Here is a 22410-nt window from a genome sequence, read left to right on the forward strand (position 1 = left end):
CCCATGCTATAGAAATATTTTTATTTTAGTACATTTTCAAACAGAAGTTGCACTAATCCTGTAATATTTAAAATGTAAATACTACTAAAAATATTTAATGAAAAGATTGGAGTTTAATACCCAGTCATAAATTGTGCTATTTCATTGTTGAACGGAGACAACTTGATTCATTTGCAAGCTTCCAGTATCTGTCTCTGAGAACAAATGCAGCTGCCTTTGGTTGCCGTTGACGGGTAAAGATCCCCTTCTTGTTCTCTAAAACACGATTGATTGCTGTAGATATGAAAAGGCATAAAATAAAGCAGGTGTTCACAGGAAAATCAAAGCATCTGTGTACTGTGCAGCGACCTGTCTAACGCCTCAGCCACAGGGACAAAATGTTAGCAGCAGCTTTTCACAATCAAGTTAGATGGAAGAGACTTAACTCATCACCTTCCTATCTATGGAAAATGATTATTATACATGAAGACTGTCTACCCAAGAGAGTCAGTGGCTTCATTAAAATTGATTTAGCTTAAATGGGTTCACAGCTGTCAAATCAGTTGCCCATGGATTTAAGTGTGTCCATGAATGGATTGTATTGCTTTAATTAAATCAATTTTAATTAAAACTAGTGCAATGTTTTATTTAGACAAGACTTTAAGCTATGACCAGTCTAATTTTAAATAGCTGGGCGGGTTCTGTTTCTGCTCTAGTTCCACAGCTTAATCTCACTGAAGAACTTGACTTTGATACTCAGATTCTTTTACTGCTGTTCCCACACTTTTGTCCAACTTGCATCAAACCATTCCAAGCGGCAAATCTTCTCCAGGTGGCCTTCAGTTCCTCCATGCTGCATGGTGTGTATGGAGCCCAAAGGTGCATTGATTTGTTATTGCAAACTTGGTCTCATTTTCTTTCCACTAATCCTTTGGAAACTTTCAGTATCTTCCCCTGTCCCTGCTCCTAATTTTTTTATGCCTGGGTCTGTCTGCTCTCTTTAGAGCCTTGTCTCTTACATGCTGGTTACTTAAGTCACTGAAGATAGCACACCTGGAACACAGATTCCTACAGTATTCCACTAAATACACTCTCACACCGCTTCTGTTGACCATGCTGTTGACCATCCTTCAGTCACAATGTAACTCCCAATAGATTCTCTGTACTGTGGCTTAAGTTCTACCTTCATACATATGTCAAATTCCTTTGCCTTGTCTGCATTGGGAACATAAGACTGGTAGCATTTTTACCATTATGGCATCTAGCCCTGCTCTGCATAGCTTCTGTTGTTACAACTGGTGAAAGCTGCCTGCAGCGTGAGTAATGCATCTTAAGTTTGCTAGTGAAGGTGCAGGGCTAGTGATAGTTGTTTGTGAAACATGTACTGCAACTTTGAGCAAAATTTAGAAAGTTTAAAAAAAAAAAAAAAAAAGGATAGTTAAGGCTGAGTATTAGGGAGAGGAGAGGAAGGAAAGAGTAGTAATTTGGTGGGTCCCTCTGCAAACTTCACTTGCATTCTGTCACAGTGCAGCATCTCCACAAGCTGGTGATGAAGGTGCTCTGACAGCAGTTCCCTTAGTGGGTGGGACACTTCATAACCCAACCAGAGGAGAGAGACTATTCATCATAGGAAATGCTTCTTTGGGATTAGGTCCTAGCCATATACTTGACTTGGTTATGGAAAAATGTAGTCACTTTTCCCCCCTGCCTTAATGCCAGAGTTAGACATGAGCCGACATGTTTGGAACACAACCTGTTTCTAGAGAATCAGCAAAAATCGAATATTTCCATTTCTTGCTAAGTCATTTTAATGAACTTTGCCCTAGTTTAAAGCATAAGAGCCAATTGGCCTATAAGGGTAGAATTCTAATTATGTTTCACTAAGTAGCTCTAATGGAAGAGTAGAGATTACCCCACTCAAACATACTCTGTGACAGGACTGTGCTCTCAGTTCTAAATCAACTAACAGCTAATGTGCTGACACTGGAGAAATAAGGGGGCCAAGACGTGGGGTTTGGCTACAGAGGATGTTTCTGAAGTTCTTTGGGAAAACATGAAGTCCTCCACATGCCCTGTAAGGGAGCTTTGGACACTTTAGCTGACTGCACAAGAACTGTCAAAAGAACAGACTTATCTTGATTATCACAGGAAGCAGAAACGGACTGTTTGCATTTTAGGAATGTCACAGCAGACTGTATGAAAGTCAGTGATCTCCTTCCACAGCCACTGTCTAGTGTACAGTTGTAGCTGCAGTGTTTGTGTATGGGTGGAGGGAGGGATAGTTCTATTTTCTATGTTTCTATAGTTCTCTGTGACCCTCTGCAGCTTCCTGAAGATTTGAGCAGTGTACGCTGAACAATCGTACTCGTTTTATAACAAGATCTGACGAGGCTGCTGTTGGTCTGCTTATGGAGCTCATGCCCTCTTCACAATTGTCTGTGAACAGCACTTTTTCCGCAGGTGGGAGATAAAATGGAGTTAAAGGAAGCTTTTGGGATAGATGGTTGTGCTAGGCATCTTTGCCTCTTTCTGAACCAGTACCCCCATACTATAGCATTTGCTTCTTCCTTCGTTCTCCTAAAAAAGCTTTTTATGTGGAGGAAAGTGACAAGGGAACTTCTAAATAAAGGTTATGCTGCATTTAACGATCTTCAGTGCCACATATGCTAACTCGTTCTTCTAGAACACTTGCTTGTACTAAAATTTGTTCCCGCAATTCCATAACATGAAAGCCATCATGTCGGGAGAAAATGCTTACCTTTACATTGCAGCTTAAATACTTCATGGAATCTCAGCCTACCTTGATCCGTCATAAAATCAGCAAAGTTCCAGATGAGCTCTCCAATCACATATTCCTTTCTCCTCTTGTCAAATGCTGAATGATATTCCTTTAGCACAGCCGTCTGGTATTCCTCACTGAACATAAGAGGTGGATCCTGCAACCAAAGAAGGCAGAAAAGACTCAAACATAGACCATAGCAGGTGTCAGCAAGGGCTTTCATCTGAAAAGTTGTACAATTACTTCATTCGCTTCATCCACTGCTGAATTATAGCCATATCTATGGAATGTGGTGGCTGTTAAATAGAGGCCAGAAGCACCAAAGAAGGATATCTCATTGAAACTGCAAGGGGAAGTTTAGAGAGTGTTGAATTCATCTTCTACTTTGGTTGGCAGCTTCTTTTGGATTCATTGGGGAGAAACTAGCAACTTTTTTTATCAGCTTCATGGCAATGGGTTTAAAAGTGCTATAGCTAAATGATTTCTCTGAAGCTGCACAATCTAATCGCCCCATAATCAACTGACTTTTCTTCCCTGCACTGCACCTTGCTGTTCACTGAATATTCTCCACAAATGCCAAAGCACTGAAAGAATATTCCAAGAACTATCTTCTGGAGGTTTGACCACAAAAGTGTAAATCAGTGAGTCAGCTGTAGCATAACTGTCAATGACTCATTTTAAAAGGAAAACGGCAACAGCATAAGAGCCAATTAACGATTTACACTTTGTAAACAGGTCTATTTTAAGCAGTGTTTTAAATAAGAAAAGAAAGTGGGACTGGCTTCCACAATCAGAATTTTAAAGTTTGGTAGGTTTACAAAGGGGCAGAAAAATTTCTGGGAGGCAAATGAGTCAGAAATTATGGAAATTTATTAGTGGCCTGTAGCACCCATCAGTGCTTTTGCTTAAAGAGCTCATCTCCTCTTAGCCTCACTGAAATCAAGGTCAAAACTCTCACAGACTTCAATGGGGGCCAGTGTTTCAACACTAAAGTCTAGTATAATTTGCATGGCAGCTGGGGAGTATATTTTACATTGTGTCCAGCATGTCTCAAAATGAAAGGGTCAGTAAATTTCATGGGTGGTTTGTGAATGAACCTCCCGCCTTGTGTTCCCCCCAGTCCGGCATATCCACAAAACTCACACTGTGAAGCCCAGCAACAGAGTCTGCTCCATATTCGCTCTGGATGATTGGCTTTTGGTAGGTTTCATACCAGTTCTTAAACTGTGTATTGAGTTGCAGCTGAATAACCTCCAGATGCCCGGAGTCATGGTACCAGGAGAAGTAGCTATTTACACAAATTACATCCACGTACGAAGCCTAGAGAAATAATGTAGAGTAATATTTGTAATAAACACCAAAGTAACTCACAAGGCTATGTCTCTCTCTGCAGTAGTTCCACTGACCTGAGTTGTTAGAGTTAGGATCAATTTGGCCCACAGCATTTTAAAACAAAAATGAGATTGCCCAACACCCATCCTCTTCTGAGAAAAAAGCAGAAGGAAACTCACCAGGTTGAGCAGTTTCCCCCATCAACCTATGTTAATTTGGCATTTTACATTTAGGTAGGCAAAGTAGCCAATTAAACAAAATTAAGTGTTTCATTCCTAAGTTTGTCAGTCTTTGGAAATTCCAAGATGTATGTTGGATCTGGCTGTGCATTTAAATATCCTTTTAAACTTACTAAATCATGTGATGATCAGCTTAGTGCTGAATTACTTTGAGTAGTGACTAAATCCATGCATTGGGGTGCAAATTAGGACTAAGTGTTCTGCAAGTTGTATGCCATTTCTATCACGATGGGCAGTATGACAAAGGGCACTAGCCCACTGAAGATAAACAGGGATGTTGTATGTAACGTATCCAATGTTCTCTTGACATGTTTTGTAATAAAGTTCTGATCTCTGAATTACAGTGTGTAAGTTGTTTAAATCTTTTCTGTGCCTCTGAGCTGCCGGAACAAGCATGTTCCACTGGAGGCAGGATGACATTGTAGTAGGAGCATGCTGGTGTGTTCCAACCAGCGGTAGCTGGGACACTGGAGTAATCAACAGCAGTGCCGTCTTTGCTATGTTTAAAACAAACTACCCTCAGTGGTTTTGATCATGATCCAATGTAAAAAGTCATAGCTTTCTAAACTTACATAAGGCCAAACGTGCTCGCTCAAGGCCAGCCCAATTTATGTAGAGGAAAGGCTAGCCTTCTTTGAACGGGAAATGAAATGTGATTTCTCGCAGGTACTTATGAAAGTAGTTTATATACACATATAATATGTAGTCATACAAAGTCATCTAAAAATAGACTTGTTTCAAAGACGGCAACGTGAAAACATCGCAGTCCTTTTATGTTGGCTTTGATTTCCGAGGAAATTCTAGGGGGAGATCAGTTTTCAAACATGAGCACTTAAAGGAAGCCTTCAATGCAGAACTGAGGGCCTCCATTGTGGGACCAGTGTCAGAGCCCGGTTTCAGAACTTAGGGTATTATCTTCACCCCAACCACTTCTCCTGCGGCAGCACGTCTCTGAGCCCAGATCAGCTGACTCAAGCTCTACTAGAGGGCTAAAAATAGCAGTGTAGATGTTTGGTCTTGGGCTGGAGCCCCACCTTTGAGACCCTCTTCGCTTGCTGGATTTCAGAGCTCCAAACCCGACGGTCTATACTGCTACTTTTAGCCCCACCAGTGCGAGCCCAAGACACTTGACCCCGAGCTCTGAAATGCACTGCCATGGGTCTTTTTTGGCTGGGTAGACATATCCTTAGAGGCTCAAGACAGGCTTGGGGGGTGGTTACATTATGGAAAGCTAATAGGCATCTGCCCAAGAAGAATAAGAGCAATTTGCAATGCGTTGAGACAAAACATTCTGTACTAGACTCCCTGGAGGCCTGTAACCATTTTAAGAGGGTTTTATTCTATGGTTTAACAAACAGCCTATTGTAAGTGAGAGGCTCAGGTTTTAATAGGCACAATAAGGAGTGAAACAGCAAAACATCCACAACAGGGTTAGACAGTTACACAATGGGTCTGATCCTGCACAACATTATAGAAAAGTGGCCCTTAACGTCATTCTATTAGACTGCAGGATCAGGCCCTGCATGCTTTGCTTCTCCATGCAAGTCAAATATGCTCACCTCCAAAAATCTTTAATAGAATGGGGGAGAAGAGGGTTATTTGCCACGCATCAAATCTACCCCTTTCCCAGTTTTATTAAGAAAACAAAGGAGAAAAGAAATGAAACTTACACCATGATCATGGGCGTAATTAGCATTTGACACAAAGGTTACAGGTCTGGTGGGATCAATGGCTTTAGTATGAGCTATCACTGTCCTGTTCACAAACAGTAAAACACAAGTGTCCATCACCAACAAGGAGAAACAGCCTCACAAAAATCAGAGCACTCCCCACCTGACCCAACCTTTGGCACTGATGTCTAGTTAAACAGACGGTGATTTACAGTGAAATATTGTAGGTCTTGGATGGTGTTTATCGCCCCTCAAAGTGTGTGTAATTCTAGCTAAGAGCTCACACAAAGAGAAGCCTGTTCTACCTGCACACCCATTGCAAAAATCAGTGGAGAAGTGTCCATCCCCATAAAACATCATAAGCATAACTTTAAAAAAGAGAAAGAAAGGGGCCGGGGACCAGTGTCTCTGCAGCCTTCAAGAGAATAGCCTTCAAAGGTGTTGTGAGCAGCCCCAGGGAGAACAAATGAGTGGTACTGCTGTAATAACCACAGCTTCTTCGGTAGGCAGGCCCAAGCGCTATGCAAGCCTGACGCTACTGAAGTCCAAGAGTTAACCCAGCAGAGAATTTGGATTCTGGTTTTTCTGTAGTAAGGGAGGATCAAACCCTCGACAAGGGTTTACTGAACCTTCTGCCTTTACTGTTTTACTGAACCTCAGTCCTGAAGGACTATCTCATCCCAAGTGGACTCCTGATGGTACTTAGCTCAGAGAAATAACTGGTCAAGGTGCTGCTGGGCGGCATTAAATTCAATATGCAAAAGAGTATGTGGACTGGGGAAATATGTAGTGAGTACATTGAACGTTTACACACATTTCTAGGCTTTACAAAGAGACTGTAGAATAGAGTAAGGGATCTGATGGCTGGCTCGCTGACGAGCTGCCAGCCTTCTCAATGCAACTCCTTCTTTGTACCTGAAAAATTACAAGGCACATCCCATCACAAGCGAGTCTCAACAGCCATGCACAAGACCACGCACTTACTTAAAGTAGTACGCGGCTGGGGCGAGCTCTGAGGCCGGCTCATTGGCCACAGACCACATCACAACCGATGGCCTGTTCTTATCCCTGCGGGTCAGCTCTTCCATCACGATGAGATGGTGTTCCAGCGATTTGTTTCCGAAGTTCTCACTCAAGGGCAAAAGGAAGAAAGAGCAGGTCACTAAAATGCTAAAGAAAACTCACCTGCAATCCTTCATCAATACTAACAATGTAACTACTGGTCTTGGAGCACAGGGGCCGAAATTAATCCCTGGAGTAAGTCTCTCCACACCAGAAATGCAGTTGGCCCTGTGTCTCTGGATGAGGATAACTCTTCGCAGGACAGCAGCTTGCTTGTTAGATATTCTAGCAAAAATATGTTTTACTCCTTCCACTTGGAACTGTCTCCCTCTTCTCACGAGCCAAACCACCTCCTCTTCCTCTTTCAACGTCCTGCTTAAAATACATGCTTCTAGGCAGCCTTTCAGAGACTTCCACAGCACTCCCAAGATTTCATTATCACCCAGCACAACTTGTGTCTGAAATAGAGAGGAGCCCAGACAACAGCCTTTGATCCAAACCTCCCCTCACCCCCAAACACTGGTGGCCCAGATTAAATGGGCTCCAGAACCAAGCTACCCATTTTGGGTTTGGAAAAACAAAACAAGGCCAGCTCGACTCAGATGAAGTAGGTCTTTCTACTGCGTAAAACCCCCTATGTTGGTATCTCCAGTTACAGCTTGGTGCCCCTTCCCCCAGGTGGATAAGGGACAGCTTGTTCTTGCAGTGCAGCGGGGATAAAAATGTGCTGCTGCAGCATCCTTTAGGAATGCAGGTAGGTCCCATCTACACTGCAAGACTGAACAGTATGTTAACAATGTTGAGAACCGGCACTGCTGTAGCCTGGTCCCTCACACCAGTAGTTTCTAGAGCGTAGACAGGCCCAAACTTGTCCTGGGCTGATTGTCCAGAGCGCCTGCGCATTCAGCTGAGGTCAGTCAGAGCTGCAGATGCTCAGCACACCTGAAAAGCCATTTCCCAGGGTGGGGGGGGCTGTACTCAGTGCTCACCACAGCTGGTGCTCAGTAAATAAACGTTTTTAAGCAGCGAGAAATACAAAAGGAGTGAGTTTTCAAACAGTCCCTTACGGATCTCTCATCCCTACTCCCGGACACTCGTCGATCACCACAATGCCATATGCGTCGCACAGATCCATGATCTCCTCTGCGTAGGGGTAGTGGCTGGTGCGGAAGGAATTAGCCCCGAGCCACTGCAGTAAGTTGAAGTCCTTCACGATCAGGGACCAGTCCAGTCCTTTGCCACGGATCTGAGGGAAAAGCAGGCAGGACAATCCACGATGAGTAAGAACCCAGTAGTACTTTGCACTGCACTTGCACCTTCCAGCCAAGGATCTCAAAGCACTTCACAAGCAGTTGCTTACCTAAGCCTCACAGCACTGCTGTGTGTTACGCCTGTGCAGTCCTGGCTTCAGGATAAATTGTTGCTACATCTCTATCTCTCTGCCTGCATCATCTGGGCTCCATGTGCTCTCCCCTCACTTTCACAGGGCAGGAGGACATGGTCGGGCTTGCCTAGGTTCCATCCTGAGTAGACAGTGTGGGAGCCTTTCTGCTTCCACTGCTGCACTATTTGTCTCTCGTTGTGAGTTTTAAAAGGCTCACCACAGAGCTGGAGACTTCATGTCTATGCAAAGGAGCGAAGGAGGGGAAGAAGTCTCTCCAAAGCTGGAAAAAGCATTCTTAGTCATTGGAAACAGGGTTTGCTGTTTCCACGGTACCAGCTGAGGTGTTGTGCCGATGGAGTGGGTTTAGCAGCTGTGTATCCTCAAACTAAAGTGTGTGCCTCAGTTGCCCACCTGTAAAATGGGGATAATAATACGCCCACCCGTTGTCTGTCTTGTAAACGGTAAGCTCTTTAGGACAAAGAATGGCTCTCAATAGGCATATACACCGTGTCTAGCACAACGGCGCCCTGATCTCAGCTGGCACCTCTGGTTGTACCACAGTAGGGTCTAAATGGCCTGGTGTCCCATCAACGACTGTGTATAAACCTCACAGTATTACTACCAATGGCACAGATGTATCTGGGGGAGGGGCTGCTAGGAAATGGACTCCCTCTGGGGATGGGGCCAGAAGTGTTTCTTGAGCCAATTAAAATGAAGTGGCAGAGAGTGGCCTCCCACACCGCCCCTCCCTCTGTGCTCTTACGTCGGCATCTTCGTGCTTGTTGACTCCATGGAAGTAGAAGGGCTTGCCGTTGATGAGGAACTGACTGCTGGTGACATGCACAGTGCGGATCCCAACAGGGATCGTGTACACGTCTTCCGACAGCTCACCGCCCACCTGCGCCGACAGCTTAACCTGGATGCCCAACAGAAACCAGTCTCCACGTTAGTGCACAGAGGAGAATACACACGATCCTACCTCCCTCTCAGCCAGTGCTGCCCTCCCAGGGACCCCACACACAAAGCCATGCCCCATGAGCCAATGCCTCATGCTCCCCATCCATTACCCCACCGCTGAGCTAGGTGCCAGCCTAGGCTGGCTGCTCCTGGTTGGTTCTTCCACATTCCCAGCCTGCCCTCCGGAGGCCACCCACCTCACTTCCTGGCCTGGGGGAAGGCTCAGATACTGGCAGAAAGGGAAAGTGGGTCACATTAGGAGCCCAGGCTAGGGAAGTTAGGGAGCAGGAGGAGGAAGAGGAAGCGAAGCAGGTTAGGTGGCGTGGGGCTTGCTCCTCCCAAGAGCTCTGACCTGACATCCACTCCCTAAACCCACAGCCGGAACCCTCCATCCTTGCAGGCTCGGCACCGAGTGCTCATCTTCCCCGTGACCAAGCCAAAGACTGGAGTTTAGCCTGAGTACAGGCAACATGCACCTGGGGCCTTGCAAACTGCATCGAATCTTGAAACCCTACATCACCGTTAAATCCCCATTCATGCAGAGGAGATAAAGACAGCCATGTAGGACATCTAATCCTCCCCGACTGCAATCTGAAAGTGAAGCGGAATTGCCTGTACTAAGGGGAAAAGAGCTCGCTGCAGTTGTTAAATGTGTGACACAGGTGAGCAATTTGATCCCGATTAATTATTTATCTCCTCTCTCGCGTAGTCTCCTTCCTTGTCGAGTTCTGACCCAGGTCTTGCTGAAGTCCATGGAAAGACTCTGATGGACTTCAGTAAGAGATGGACGGGGCCCTGAGACAAGACAGCAGCGATGCTCACAAACACGGTGGTAAGAGTCTGAAGCCAATGGCCGTGCGTTCCCTCTTCACACACCCCCCTTCTCTTTCCCAGTGACTTGACTTTCAGCTCAGCACGCCAAGACGTTAGCAAAACTTGATTTTATTATGGCATGATTAGCAACACGGTAACGGGTGTGAAGTGAAACCATGTAGGCAGGATTCTTGGGCTAGGAGGATTAAGGAAGGCAGGCTTCTTTATACCCATAGATTTTTTGTAAACCTAATCGAACAATGAAATGAGAGACGCGCAAAATGAGAGAAATGTGTGCATGTTACCTCTAAGTAATACAGGTATCCGGGGTTTTCATGCATCAGATAAGGCCACCAAAGTTTCGGATCCACTACTTTCAATTCTCCAATAAGTCCTTCTCCTGTAGCGACCACTTTCCCCTCTTTCTCACGCAAATTCAGCAACAAGGAGTAGTGGGTACCGCCAGTCACCAGTACCTGATATCGCACCACACCTAGCCCAAAGGAAAGCATGCAGCAGGTTGGAGACTCTTTTTTCATCAGACAGCGAGGCAGCAGGGATGTTTCCTAATGACCCTGTTGTGATATGACTCTACATCACCCAGGTTAGCGGTGCTGGGTACTCTCCTGATAACTACATCACTGCCGTGCTACCCACTGGACTCCAAGTTATTGATACACATTAATTCCAGGTACAAAGATTGTTTCTGCCCTGTCCAAAAGCCTTAACCTCGAAGCTGTGCTTCGTTTAGAGCAATACCCTGCATTAGTCAAGTTGAAGAATCAATTCCTTACCCTACGTCTAGATTGTAAAGGGTTGGTGGGGACTGTCTGGCTCATCTGCTTGGTAACAGGCTAGAAAGGGTTTCACTTTTAGGCTGCCGCTTCAAATGCAGTCCAAGGGATCAGTGGCTGGAAGATGATCCCATGTATGACCTGGCCTGTGTGAAATGAGTTTGGTGGGTCTCAGGCCAGTTCCCATCGGACTGTGTCCATGGCACCAATCATTGCTGCTACGGGCCCCGTTGCTGGCATGCTCAGCAGAGAGGCCAAGCCACGAATGGGCTACGTAGCGTCTCTAGGCGAGGCCCAGGCACACAGCGAAGGCAGCACTGGCTGAGCTGGCAACACCCCTGTCCCTGCTGACCTTCTCCTGCAGAGAGAGGACTGCAGCCTGCAGGGCTGGTTGTTAGCACAGCACTGAATACACACATACAGGCTTGTCAGAGTTAGCTTCCAATAGATAAGGTCTATTGTTCTCAGTCCAGCTCTGTAAGTTTGCACTGCACCAGACAGTGACCCGTGGTGCCTTGCCAGATGAGCTCACACTCTAAAGGCATGATCACAGACCACGCAAAGCGTGGGGTGGGATGGGGAGCCGGGTTCACCATCAGGATACTTGATAGCACGGAGCTTTTGGATACTAGGGGGCCCACCTGCCTGCTAAACATTCCTAGGGAAGATGGTCCAAGCAGAGCCAACAGAACGAGAGAAAGAGTGTAGGCCGGAGCGGGCGACTGAGACATGCAGAAGAAACCAGCGATACATGTGGGAGGGTTTGACAAGCACAGAGATGCAGGAAAGCAGGGGTCTGGGGCATGAAAGGGGAGGAGCCTGACATTTACACAGCAGGAATTGTGTGGGCAGGGAGGGGGGGGGGACACAGTGCAGAATGTAAAGATAAGAGGGACATAGGGTCAGAGTGTCACAAAAGAAACTATAGAAAGGAAGTGGCTGCTGCGCTCCTGCTTAATATGAGCAAGGGGTTGAAATGTAAGCCAGATTTGCATTTATTGTCACAAGGACCTGCAGCTAGCGGAAATGGGGTGGGGGAAATAATTATACTTCGTAGCACCCACCCTGGCTTAGCACCTACATCTGCACCAGGCAAGCTACAGGGAAAAGCATGTTTGTGAGCAGCTGCCTTCAATTTAATGCTGCAGGGGAAGCTAATTAAATGTATTACAAGCAACAGGCTTAAACAAAGAGGCATTCCTACATGTGAAACAGACAAGCAAAAATCCCTTCATTTCCCTAGACCCTAATCTGCCTTTGGAGGTTACCTCTCTAAGGGATATGAGCCACTTTCAAGTGTTTAATTGGACTTTTATATTTTTTGTGTTCTTGGAAGATTACAGTCATTTGACATGGCTTTAAAGTAGATCACAATTGCAGGCAATTGCAATCATTCAGCTAGTCATCAATTTAAAAGGTAAGTTATAGAGATGCAGCCAAAACAATTAAGACAGTTAAAGGAATTGTAATGTGCCTAGCAACAGGGTACAGTAGATGGAACATGGCACTGGGAACCAGGAAATCTGGGTACCAAATCTGCAAGTCACTTCACCTCTCTGTGCCTTAGTCTTCCTATCTATGAAAAGGGGATAATAATCCTCCTTCATCAAATGCTTTGAGATCTGTGAATGAAAGGTTCTGTTACAATCTGGGGAATCTGTCTGAATACAGCTAATGAGCTTTGTGTGATATTGGGGACTATCAGTGTCAGATTTCAAATTCCATTTGAATGTGGGGCTGGTTGTCTTCTCAGTTGTCTTTTTACCTCCATGTTGAACTGAAAACCTCCATGTATGTTTACCTCTATGTTGAACTGAAATTCCAAGGGGTAGTGACAGAAGGCTTACAACGGAGAGTCATTAAACTAGACTCTATTCACATGGAAGCACCCTTGGACATAGAACTGGCTACTGCCCAGAAGAACCACTCTGCACAGGTGGGCTGGTAACTAAGCAATGGATCACCACCTGGTGCTGGACTTTGCTCACCTGACAAGGCTGAGCAGAGGGTCACATGGCAAAGGAACTGAAGGTTATAAAGCAAAGGCTCTTAGGGGGTGGCTGGAGAGGAGAGAGCATGCAAGCGAGTGACAGGAGAAGACTTAATGCAGTGGTCAGACAGAAGTTCCACAATTTAGAGGAGATGGTATAAGAAAGAAAGAAAGGAAGGAAGGATCCAGGATACTCCCAGAACACTCAGGCAGAAGCCAAAAGAATGTTCCAGAGTGGTGAGGAAACTGAGGTAGGGAAATGTGTGTTTATTATTTTGTCTGGCTGGTTACATCGTCTGTGCTGTCCAAAGTAAAGAGCAAGTGATTTAGAATTCCCTTTTGCAAAGTGTAGAGAGGCAGTGTGGCCTCCCTCCAACCCAGTGGGGAAGAAGCAACCTGAGAGGGCGGAGCCAAGACAGCCTTGCCCCTCCCACTGGAAGCAGGTGGGAGGATCAGGAAGTACAAAAGGCCGGGCCTCTAGAGCTGCCGAAGAAGAAGAAAGATGTCTCTCCCCCAGCGCTGGGGCGCAAGCTTGACTACTGCACCACAGCGGCACTGTTGGCTGCCTACAGCCCGGAGGAGCTACCGGAGCTGCCTGTGACCTGGAGGAGCTGCCGGCCGCCTGCGACGCAGAGGGAGCTGCTGGGGCTGCTGCTAGCGATTTACCCCAGCGAGACTGCCAGAGACCCTGAAGCCCAGGTACTGTGAGGGGGGCGGGAGATGGGAAGGAGCCCAGGGGAACCAGACGATTGTCCAGTTGTGTTGTGGCCTACAGCCGGGTCAACTAGTTTCGGCTGGAGCCCTGGTGACCCAGTGCGGAAACACCCGGCCACTGTCAGGCCCTGGGCTGGGACGCAGTGGTGTTGGGGGGGTCCCCTCCCCCCCTTGCCACCCCAACCCTGGGGTGACAGCCTCACCCTGGCCTGTGCAGCCTCGCTGGGCCACAGCCTTCTTGCTCGCCCCCGCCCTGCCTGAGGGCCGGGGCCTGTGGACTGCCCGCCCTGCCCTGCCTGCGGGCTGGGGCCAACAGACTACTACTCCTTGGCAGACTGGCTAATTCCCTTGCCAAGAGACAGTGAGTGAGTGAGGCAGTGTGGCCTCCCTCCGACCCAGCAGCTGAGGAGCAGCCAGCATCCCTCTACACTAAGCCTGTGTGTAACGTGCTATCGCGTGTCCCTGAAAGGGCTGGTGCTCTGGGGAAGGATGTGCGTATGTCACTGGGCAGACTGGGGGAGCCTGCCCACCCTCAGGGCTGAGGCAGTTGGACTGGAGGGTCTCGACTCTCAGAAGGGGGTGGGAGACTGAGGATCTGCACCCTGACACTATGCCTAGAAAACCAGAGGCAGTGCCCCAGCTCTGCTCAGACTCAGGAAGTTTAATAACACATAGGCTCCAGACTCTAGGAACCTGAACCCTTTAAAACAACTGAGCGTTGGGCTACCGACTCCAGTGGGAGCCGGACAGGGACATGTAAGGCTGTGTATTAGCAGAGGATGCCCAAAACGGAGCTGCGTGTAGAGCCACGCTGAAAGGAGGAAGAGGATGGTCAATCTAACGTCTAGAGCGCTGGCCTTAGACTTTGTGGCAGAGCGGGGAATTGAACTCCAGCCTTCAGACTATCTATGTGACCTTGCTTAGGCCTCCGTTCCCCACTTGCCCTACCTCACAGGTGGTTGTGAGGGTAAATGCATTAAAGACTGTGAGTGCTCAGGGATGGCCATAATGGCAGCAGCTAAGATACATACACACACAGATTTTTATGGAGCGTAATGTGTGTCTTGAGATCCAGAAAATTCCTGTGGAGATTTTGTGGGGCTCATGAAATCATATCCATTGGCACTGGTCCTTATGCCAATCAAAGCAGGATTGTCCTTTATGTAAAATTTCACCTCAAGGTGCTGCACAGGGATCCTTTCACTTGACTATATTGTCAGCCAAGTGCCTTTTTTTTTGTTAATACCCCTTAAGAAGATTCTTACAACTTCTAAGATCAAATGAGTGCATGTGGCTGCACACATGAAACCAAAACATCTACTGCATGATTAGTTCAATCTAACCAAAAATTCCTCAGTAGGAAGCTTTCCCATTGCCTCCTTTCATCTCACTGGTGGGAGAGGAAGATATTGCCATAATTGCTTAGACACCTACCAATATTCCCTGCCCAGGCTGTAGTCACAGTGATGTCGTCTATGTAGACCGAGGGGGTTGTATACAGCACGACTGGCCGGTGAATTCCAGCGTAGTTAAAGAAATCAAACTTTGTGTTCTGAACAAAATAACCCTTAGGATACCTGTGTGATGGAAGGGAAAAGGCTACATTCCATTTCACAAGAATTAAAAAGCAAAGTAAAGAGGTTAGTGACATACTATTAAATTACTCCTACAATAGTCCACATGTTCCCTTTCAACAAACATGTGGACAAGGGTGATCCAGTGCATATAGTGTACTTGGACTTTCAGAAAGCCTTTGACAAGGTTCCTTACCAAAGACTCTTAAGCAAGGTAGGCAGTCATAGGATAAAAGGGAAGGTACTCTCATGGATCAATAACTGGTTAAAAGGCAGGAAATAAATGGTCAATTTTTGCAGTGGAAAGAAATAAATAGCGGGGTCCGCCAAGGATCTGTACTGGGACCACTGCTGTTCAACATATTTATAAATGATCTGGAAAAAGGGGCAAACAGGGAGGTGGCAAAGCTTGCAGACGATATAAAATTACTCAAGATAGTTAAGTCCAAAGATGACTGCGAAGAGTTACAAAGGGATCTGACAAAACTGGGTGATTGGACAACAAAATGGCAGATGAAATTCAGTGTTGACAAATGGAAACTGATGCACACTGGAAAACGTAATCCCAGTTATACATACAAAATGATGGGGTCTAAATTAGCTGTTACCACTCAAGGAAGATCTTGCAGTCATCTTTTTTTGACTGCTGCTGCACATTGAGCACGCAGAATGTTAGGAACCATTAGGAAAGGGATAGATAAGAAGACAGTAAATATCATATTCCCACCATATAAATCCATAGTACGCCCACACCTTGAGGACTGCATGTGGTGTTGATCACCCCATCTCAAAAAAGATATATTAGGAGAGGAGAAAGTAACAAATAAGGTCAACAAAAATGATCGGGAGTATGGAACAGCTTTCATAGGAAGAGAGAGAAAAAACACTGGGACTGTTCAATTTAGAAAAGAGATGACTAAGGGGGATATGATAGAGGTCTATAATATCATGAATGGTGTGGGGAAGGTGAATGAGGAAGTGTTATTTACCCCTTCACATAACACAAGAACCAGGGGTTACACAATTAAATGAATAAGTAGCAGATTTAAAACAAACATAAGGAAGTACCACTTCACACAGTGCACAGTCAACTTGTCATTGCCCGGGCAAGTTATGATGGCCATAACTGGGTTTAAAAAAAAAACAAACTGGAAAATTCATGGAAGATGGGGCCATCAATGGCTATTAGCCAAGATGATCAGGGATGCCACCCCACACCCTGGGTGTCCCTTAACTTGTGATTGCCTGAAGCTGAGACTGGACGATGGGAGATGCATCACTTGATAAATTGCCCTGTTCTATTCATTTCCTCTAAAGCATCTGGCACAGGCCACTGTTGGAAGACAGGATATTGGGCTAAATGGACCATTGGTCTGACCCAGTACAGCCCTTCTTATGTTTCAATAGATTTGCTATTAATACTACAGGAATTAAACATGGCCTCATTGTTCATAAATTGCATGGAGATCCTTGAGTAACAGGTGCTGAATTAGTTCCTATGACACAATGATTAATGAGGATAACGCTGTGTGTAACTTCCACCACTGCCCTGGTAGCAATTCAGTGAACTCACTTAGACTCGTCCTTCATGAACTGAATTGTCCCGGGAGGCAGGGTCTGAGGTGTCAGCGTATTATTGAGTGCAATGGTGATGCGGCACGGTTCTCTGGGGCTGCCCTGAGCAATCCTGGTGATGTCTGCTTCAAAGGGGAGGTGGCCTCCTTCATGCTCAGTAACTTGCACTCCATTGATCCACTGCAAAAGAAGAAACAGAAGGGGCAGAGCAGCCGCATTAGGTATCACAGGGAAACATGGGCTGGGGGAAAGTATGACTCCCTGAACGCGAACGCCGGGGTCAGAGCTCTTCTGCTGAGGGCCCACTCCTGCAGCATTTACATGCACCTAATATCCAATGGTGTCCCGCAAGGCAAACATCACCTTAATGAGAGACTTATCTGAGTGCTTTGTGTGTGTCAATCTCTGGTGCCGTTCAGCCCTGTAACATGTCAGCTACTAGCTCTGATGTCAGAGGATCAATGAAGCTAGAGCTGGAAAAATAGCACGAGGTCCTTGTTCTGACCCCCTGCACTGGGGGCTCCAGATCCGTGCCTCCACTCACTTCTTAGTTCCAGATAACTGAGACGTTTCAGCTGGACTCACAAAGGGAAAAACTGCACAGTTAGTAGTAGCTGAGGTCTACATTACAGACCTATGTCAGTATAACTCCATCACGCGGGTGCGAAAAATCCATCCCCTGAAAGATGGAGTTATACCAACCTTAACCAACTGTGTAGATGTCAAGGGGCGTGCTTCTCTCATCGACATAGCTACCAGCTCTCAGGGAGGGGGATTAACCAAGCCAACGGGAGAGCTCTCCTGTTGGCGTAGGAGCATCTTCACTTACACGCTATAATGGCACAGCTGTGCTGATGCAGCCTGTTTAGTGTAGACATGCCCGTAGTGTGTTATCAGCACACAGAGGTGCCACATTCTTCTATTACACACGGGGGTGGGGTCCCCTAGGGCAGCTTTTACCGTGGCTTTTTTGAGAGCCTCTGAGCAGGCCTGAACGCATGTTGAATTGCTCCCATGGCTGCCATACTTACGACTATGGCGTAGTAATGGGCACTGCCAACCCGAAGCACCACGCGGGTGTTTTGGGCATTCAGAAGCCAGCTCCTGGGAAGCAGCACCTCTTTCTCATACCAAACCCAGCCAATGTATTTCCGCAGGTTGGGATCTTGAGTGATCTCGTTGAAGCTGGCAGGTACTGGCATGTCGATCACAGGCCCACTCTAACGGGATCAAATGAGACAGAGGGTGAAAGAGTTCACTTAGGACTTATCAAATGTCACACTTTTTTTTTTTAAACAGTTTAAAAATAGGCTTGTGGGCTGCAGGGCGAAAGGTTTCACTAGTGCACCCATTGTGGGACAGATTCTGAGGTCAGTCAACTGCTGTAAATCTACCAGGGGTTTCTGTCCCTTCACTTCACTTGGCCTTTTGGGTTGGAACAGACCCCTAAAAAATTCAAAGGGAAATTCCTTCCCCTCCTCCCCCTCCACCTAGACTTATACAGAATCTGCCAGGTTCTGTATAATTTCCACCTAAACTCCTATCACGTCAGGCTGTAAGGGAGGGAATTATTATTATCCTTATTTTACAGATAGGGAACTGAGGCCCAGCGAGAGAATAAGGGCTAGCTTTTCAAAGGTACTTGGGTGCCTAAAGATGCAAAGGGGTGCCCACGTTGATTTTCATAGCACTTAAGCGGGATAATTTCCACGGGCATTAGGCACCTCACCTGCTTAGGTGCTATTGAAAATCCCATTGTTTGTATCTTTAGACACCTAAATATCTTTTAAAATGTGGCCCTAAGTGACCTGTCCCAGGTCACCCAGGAAATCTATGGTGGAGCAGGGAAATTGAGTCCACATCCCCTAAGCCTGGGACCAGCATCCTAACCACCGGACTGTCCTTTCTTGCAAATAACTTCAGACAATGAGGCACAATCCCTTAAAGGCACAATCATCTATAGCAGTAGCATAATGGCTGCCAAGGATTTGGGCTGTTTGGGGCCAGATCTTCAACAGGTGCAAACTGACAACATAGCCCCATTGACACTGACTTTGCACCAGATGACAATCTGGCCCTTTTGTCTTCTGAGCGCCAGGTAGTTTTTCTACAGCTACAAAATGTGGCAAATTCAGTGGGTTTTTAAGCAATAGGTTCTATCTCGGCAATATTGCACATTGTAAAGGATTATAACTATTCAGTGACTACAAACTATTACAAGAAAATAACCATTACATAGGCTTTATTTTCAAAATTCATGTGTAAAACACACATAAGCCCCATGTGTTTCTACAGAGGAGCACAATGGAGCCCCAATCCTGACTGAGACCCATACTATAAATATTAATACACATCCCTAAATATTAGAAAATAATTGAATGCCTTTTAGGAAGTTTAACCAATGGTTTGCTATTTTCCCTCACGAATGACATAAGGAAACCCCAGAGATGGTATAATCATTTCACTATTACACGTTCTCTAATTATATTAGAAAACATGGTACTCCATGCAGTTCTCTCTCTCCCCTGTGAGATATATTATTTATTTCTCAAAGTGCCCATAATTGCAGCAGCTCACACTCGAAAAGTTATTTCCCTTTTAAACAAAAACAAAACGAAGCATCATTCGATTACACTAGTTTGTCTTTCTGTACTCATAATTGTTCGGAAGCAAATTCAACATTTACTGTACACATTTTCTTTCATTTGCAATAGATTCAACATTTACTCCAGGATTTTTTTGTACTGGCTATTGTTTAGAATAATACAATATTCCCTGCATTTTATAATACTAAGCCTGTATAAGTGTCAAGAGAATGGTATCAATTTCTGACAGGACTGCCATAGTCATTATAATAATGTTGTATACAGTTCAATCAAACAATCACACACTTTCCCAGTTTCCTACTTCAGGCACTTGTGAATGAAAAGGACAGACAATACAAGGCTGCTCAGTTTTACTGATTAGTATTTGAAAAATATCTTGAAGATGAAAAGTACTACCCAAATGCTAAACATTATTCATGCAATGCAGGGAGTAAACAACAATTGATTTGCTGCAAACTAAATAGAAAAGGGGAAGCTAAAATCGCACGCCCACATAACAGGAAAGAACCGTTAAGTTGTACTGTGGCCGGATCCCTTTTTCTAATACAGTATTCACATACATGCCTGTGTTTCAGGAAACAGCAAGTGAGTCAGGATGGAAACTGGTATAACAAAGAGCAATTCTGGGGGGAAAGGCTCTTTTTCCTTCTTGTCTCATTCTGATATTTATGATGCTCGTTTCCTGCTTTTCACTAGAGATGGGCCTGAATCACAGCTCTGTTTTATCTCCATAGAGAACTGACTCGATACCCATTGACTTTCAGGGCTGAAATCCTGGCGCTAGGATGCCGCGTTCTCACCCCTCAGCCCTGTTATACAGATGGGCTCGTGCTGCTGGATCCAAGCTCTGGGTCTGGGTTTTGGTTCAGGTCCTGAGCCCCGGCGACAAATGTGTTTCACTCACCTGCAGCATGGATCCTGTGAGAGGGTGACCATATAGCAAGTGTGAAAAATCAGGACAGGAGGTGGGAGGTAATAGGTGCCTATATTAAAAAAAACCCCAAATATCGGGACTATAAAATCCGGACATCTGGTCACCCTACCCTGGAGACAGTCAATTCACAGGCTAGCCTGATGTCCCTCTTTGGTAGCCAAGGTCAGCTGCAATTACCCTCTTTGCCACTACTGCCCCAGCTGTGTCCCCCTCCATACCTGTCTCAGGGGCTGCTGGTACCACCGCTGCACAAACCCTTTGTCCCGCTGTGCTGAGAAGTCAGCCCTGAAGCTCCAAATGCCATTCAGCTCCTTCAGCTCCCTGGAGACCGACTCCCTGGGGTAGAGCATCCCTCCGCGCAGGGCAAGAGCCTGGCACCAGAGCAGCAGCAGGCAAAGGGCACAGCAAAGATCCATGCTGCTGTGTGGGCAGCTCTGTCTGTAAAGGCAGTCAGCTGATCCAGGGCCCAGCTGACAGTAAGGAAGACAGCACTCACATGATTTCCAGACAGAGGCACCTGCAGCCATCTTGCTTATGGGCTTGCCAGGCTCCTCTGTGGGCCTGAGGCAGTGAAAGTAAATGGGTGTGATCCAACTTGCTGTGCCATGGGGGCAGATTATAGTAGTTTATTTACACTGAGCCCAATTGCTAGGCACTTCATGGACCACTGAGAAGACAAGATGAGGTCCCCGTCCTGACAAGCTCACAGTCTGAGTAGGATAAGAACAAATGTTTCCCAATACAACCTGTACAGAATTCGAGCCAGGTTCTGATCTCAGTTACTCAGTACTGGCCACTCCAAGCATCAGATATCACAACTCAAGCCTCCCCCCAACCCCATACATCAGAAGATCTTGCCCACATGTTCAGGGACTAACTGATCGCCATATTTGGGGTCAGGAAGGAATTTTCCCCCCAGTTAGGTTGACAGAGACCCTGCCGGGGGTGTGTGTGTGTGTGTGTGTGTGTGTGTGTGTGTGTGTCTCTCTCTCTCTCTCTCTCTCTCTGCAGCATGGGGCACGGGTCAATTGCAAGTTTAAACCTGTGTGAATGGTGGATTCTCCGTAACTTAAAGTCTTTAAATCATGATTTGAGGATGTCAGTTACTCAGCCAGAGGTTAGAGGTCTATTACCAGGGCTCAAGAATAATTTTTTCAGGCCCAGTACAAACTTGTAACATGGGGTCCTCCCACACACATACCACAATCCCTCATCCCATACATACAATCTCATGAGCCATGAAAAAAAGTTTGAATTCTGAAATTACTGTTACATATTCTACATTTCTGAAAAATGCCCCCCCCCTTTGCTATTTATGTTTAACATAACACCCAGCCTGAGAGTCCTACAAGTTTGCTGACTATTTTGTAACTTTTTGGTCCTTCTATCCTGTCAATGTCTTTTTTTTTTTTAATTCTAAAGGACCAATGTGACTACAAACGTTTTATAATTAGGCCAATTAACTTTAAAGCTTTATTTTTCTGGCCCTTTTCATTTCAAAATCATGAATTAGCCCCTCAACGCTATAATCTCAAGAGTTCCAAGAATGTTACCATTGTGTGGGTCACCGATCAGATTATTATCTCCTTGGAATGCTAAACCTCTTGAAGCAAGAAATAAGGTAATATCCAACAATCTTTCCAATATTTCTTTCCACCGTGTAGCTTCTGTTAATATTTGTTTTTGAATCTCCCTGTCCACTCCATGTCCACCTGACAGTGACTGCTGTAATCGCTAGCAGGTTTTATGTTCTAGGCTCTTTTCATGTTCAGGAAGTTTAGTATATAGTTTACAACATTTTTTCACAATTGGTGAATACTCTTCATTTTTTGCCAGCATACTGCGTTGTTTAAGCCTCCCTTCAGGAAACAGCCGACATGGAAAACAATACAGTGCTTGGTTGGTAGCACTCCAAACAAGCCAGTCTCTTGGTATCTTTTTCTCTCTTGTTGGAAGTCTTACATTTGAGAAGAAATTCAGGAAAATTATGCCCAGCAACATCTTTTGG

At 45.8% G+C, this 22410-nt stretch overlaps 1 protein-coding gene across 1 annotated transcript; it reads right to left on the reverse strand.

Annotated features, from left to right (window-relative positions):
• Positions 1–7: 7 nt before the first annotated feature.
• On the reverse strand, positions 8–20818 carry GUSB (glucuronidase beta). The gene is made up of 12 exons (XM_067537949.1): positions 20621–20818; positions 17894–18082; positions 16861–17042; positions 15148–15290; positions 10521–10708; positions 9209–9361; positions 8129–8307; positions 6984–7130; positions 6000–6084; positions 3902–4078; positions 2780–2915; positions 8–273 (listed from the first exon to the last, which is right to left on the reverse strand). Exons 1-12 carry the CDS (start codon positions 20816–20818, stop codon positions 137–139), a joined length of 1914 nt encoding a protein of 637 aa, XP_067394050.1. The 3' UTR covers positions 8–136.
• Between the last annotated feature and the right edge of the window lie 1592 nt (positions 20819–22410).

The sequence above is a fragment of the Emydura macquarii genome, unplaced genomic scaffold (genome assembly GCF_026122565.2).
Source record: "Emydura macquarii macquarii isolate MOO-44397 ecotype Brisbane River unplaced genomic scaffold, CSIRO-AGI_Emac_v2 contig_450, whole genome shotgun sequence".
In the NCBI taxonomy this organism is placed as follows: Eukaryota; Metazoa; Chordata; order Testudines; family Chelidae; genus Emydura; species Emydura macquarii.

What these genes read in the sequence shown, in the direction of transcription:
- GUSB (XM_067537949.1), bottom strand. Translation starts at nt 20,818, where the DNA reads ATGGATCTTTGCTGTGCCCTTTGCCTGCTGCTGCTCTGGTGCCAGGCT. An exon ending in CCCATTACTACGCCATAGTC is followed by an intron (nt 17,043 to 17,893) that starts GTAAGTATGGCA and finishes CTTCTTTTGCAG; the next exon opens with TGGATCAATGGAGTGCAAGT. An exon ending in TGATTTTATGACGGATCAAG is followed by an intron (nt 274 to 2,779) that starts GTAGGCTGAGAT and finishes TCATATCTACAG; the next exon opens with CAATCAATCGTGTTTTAGAG.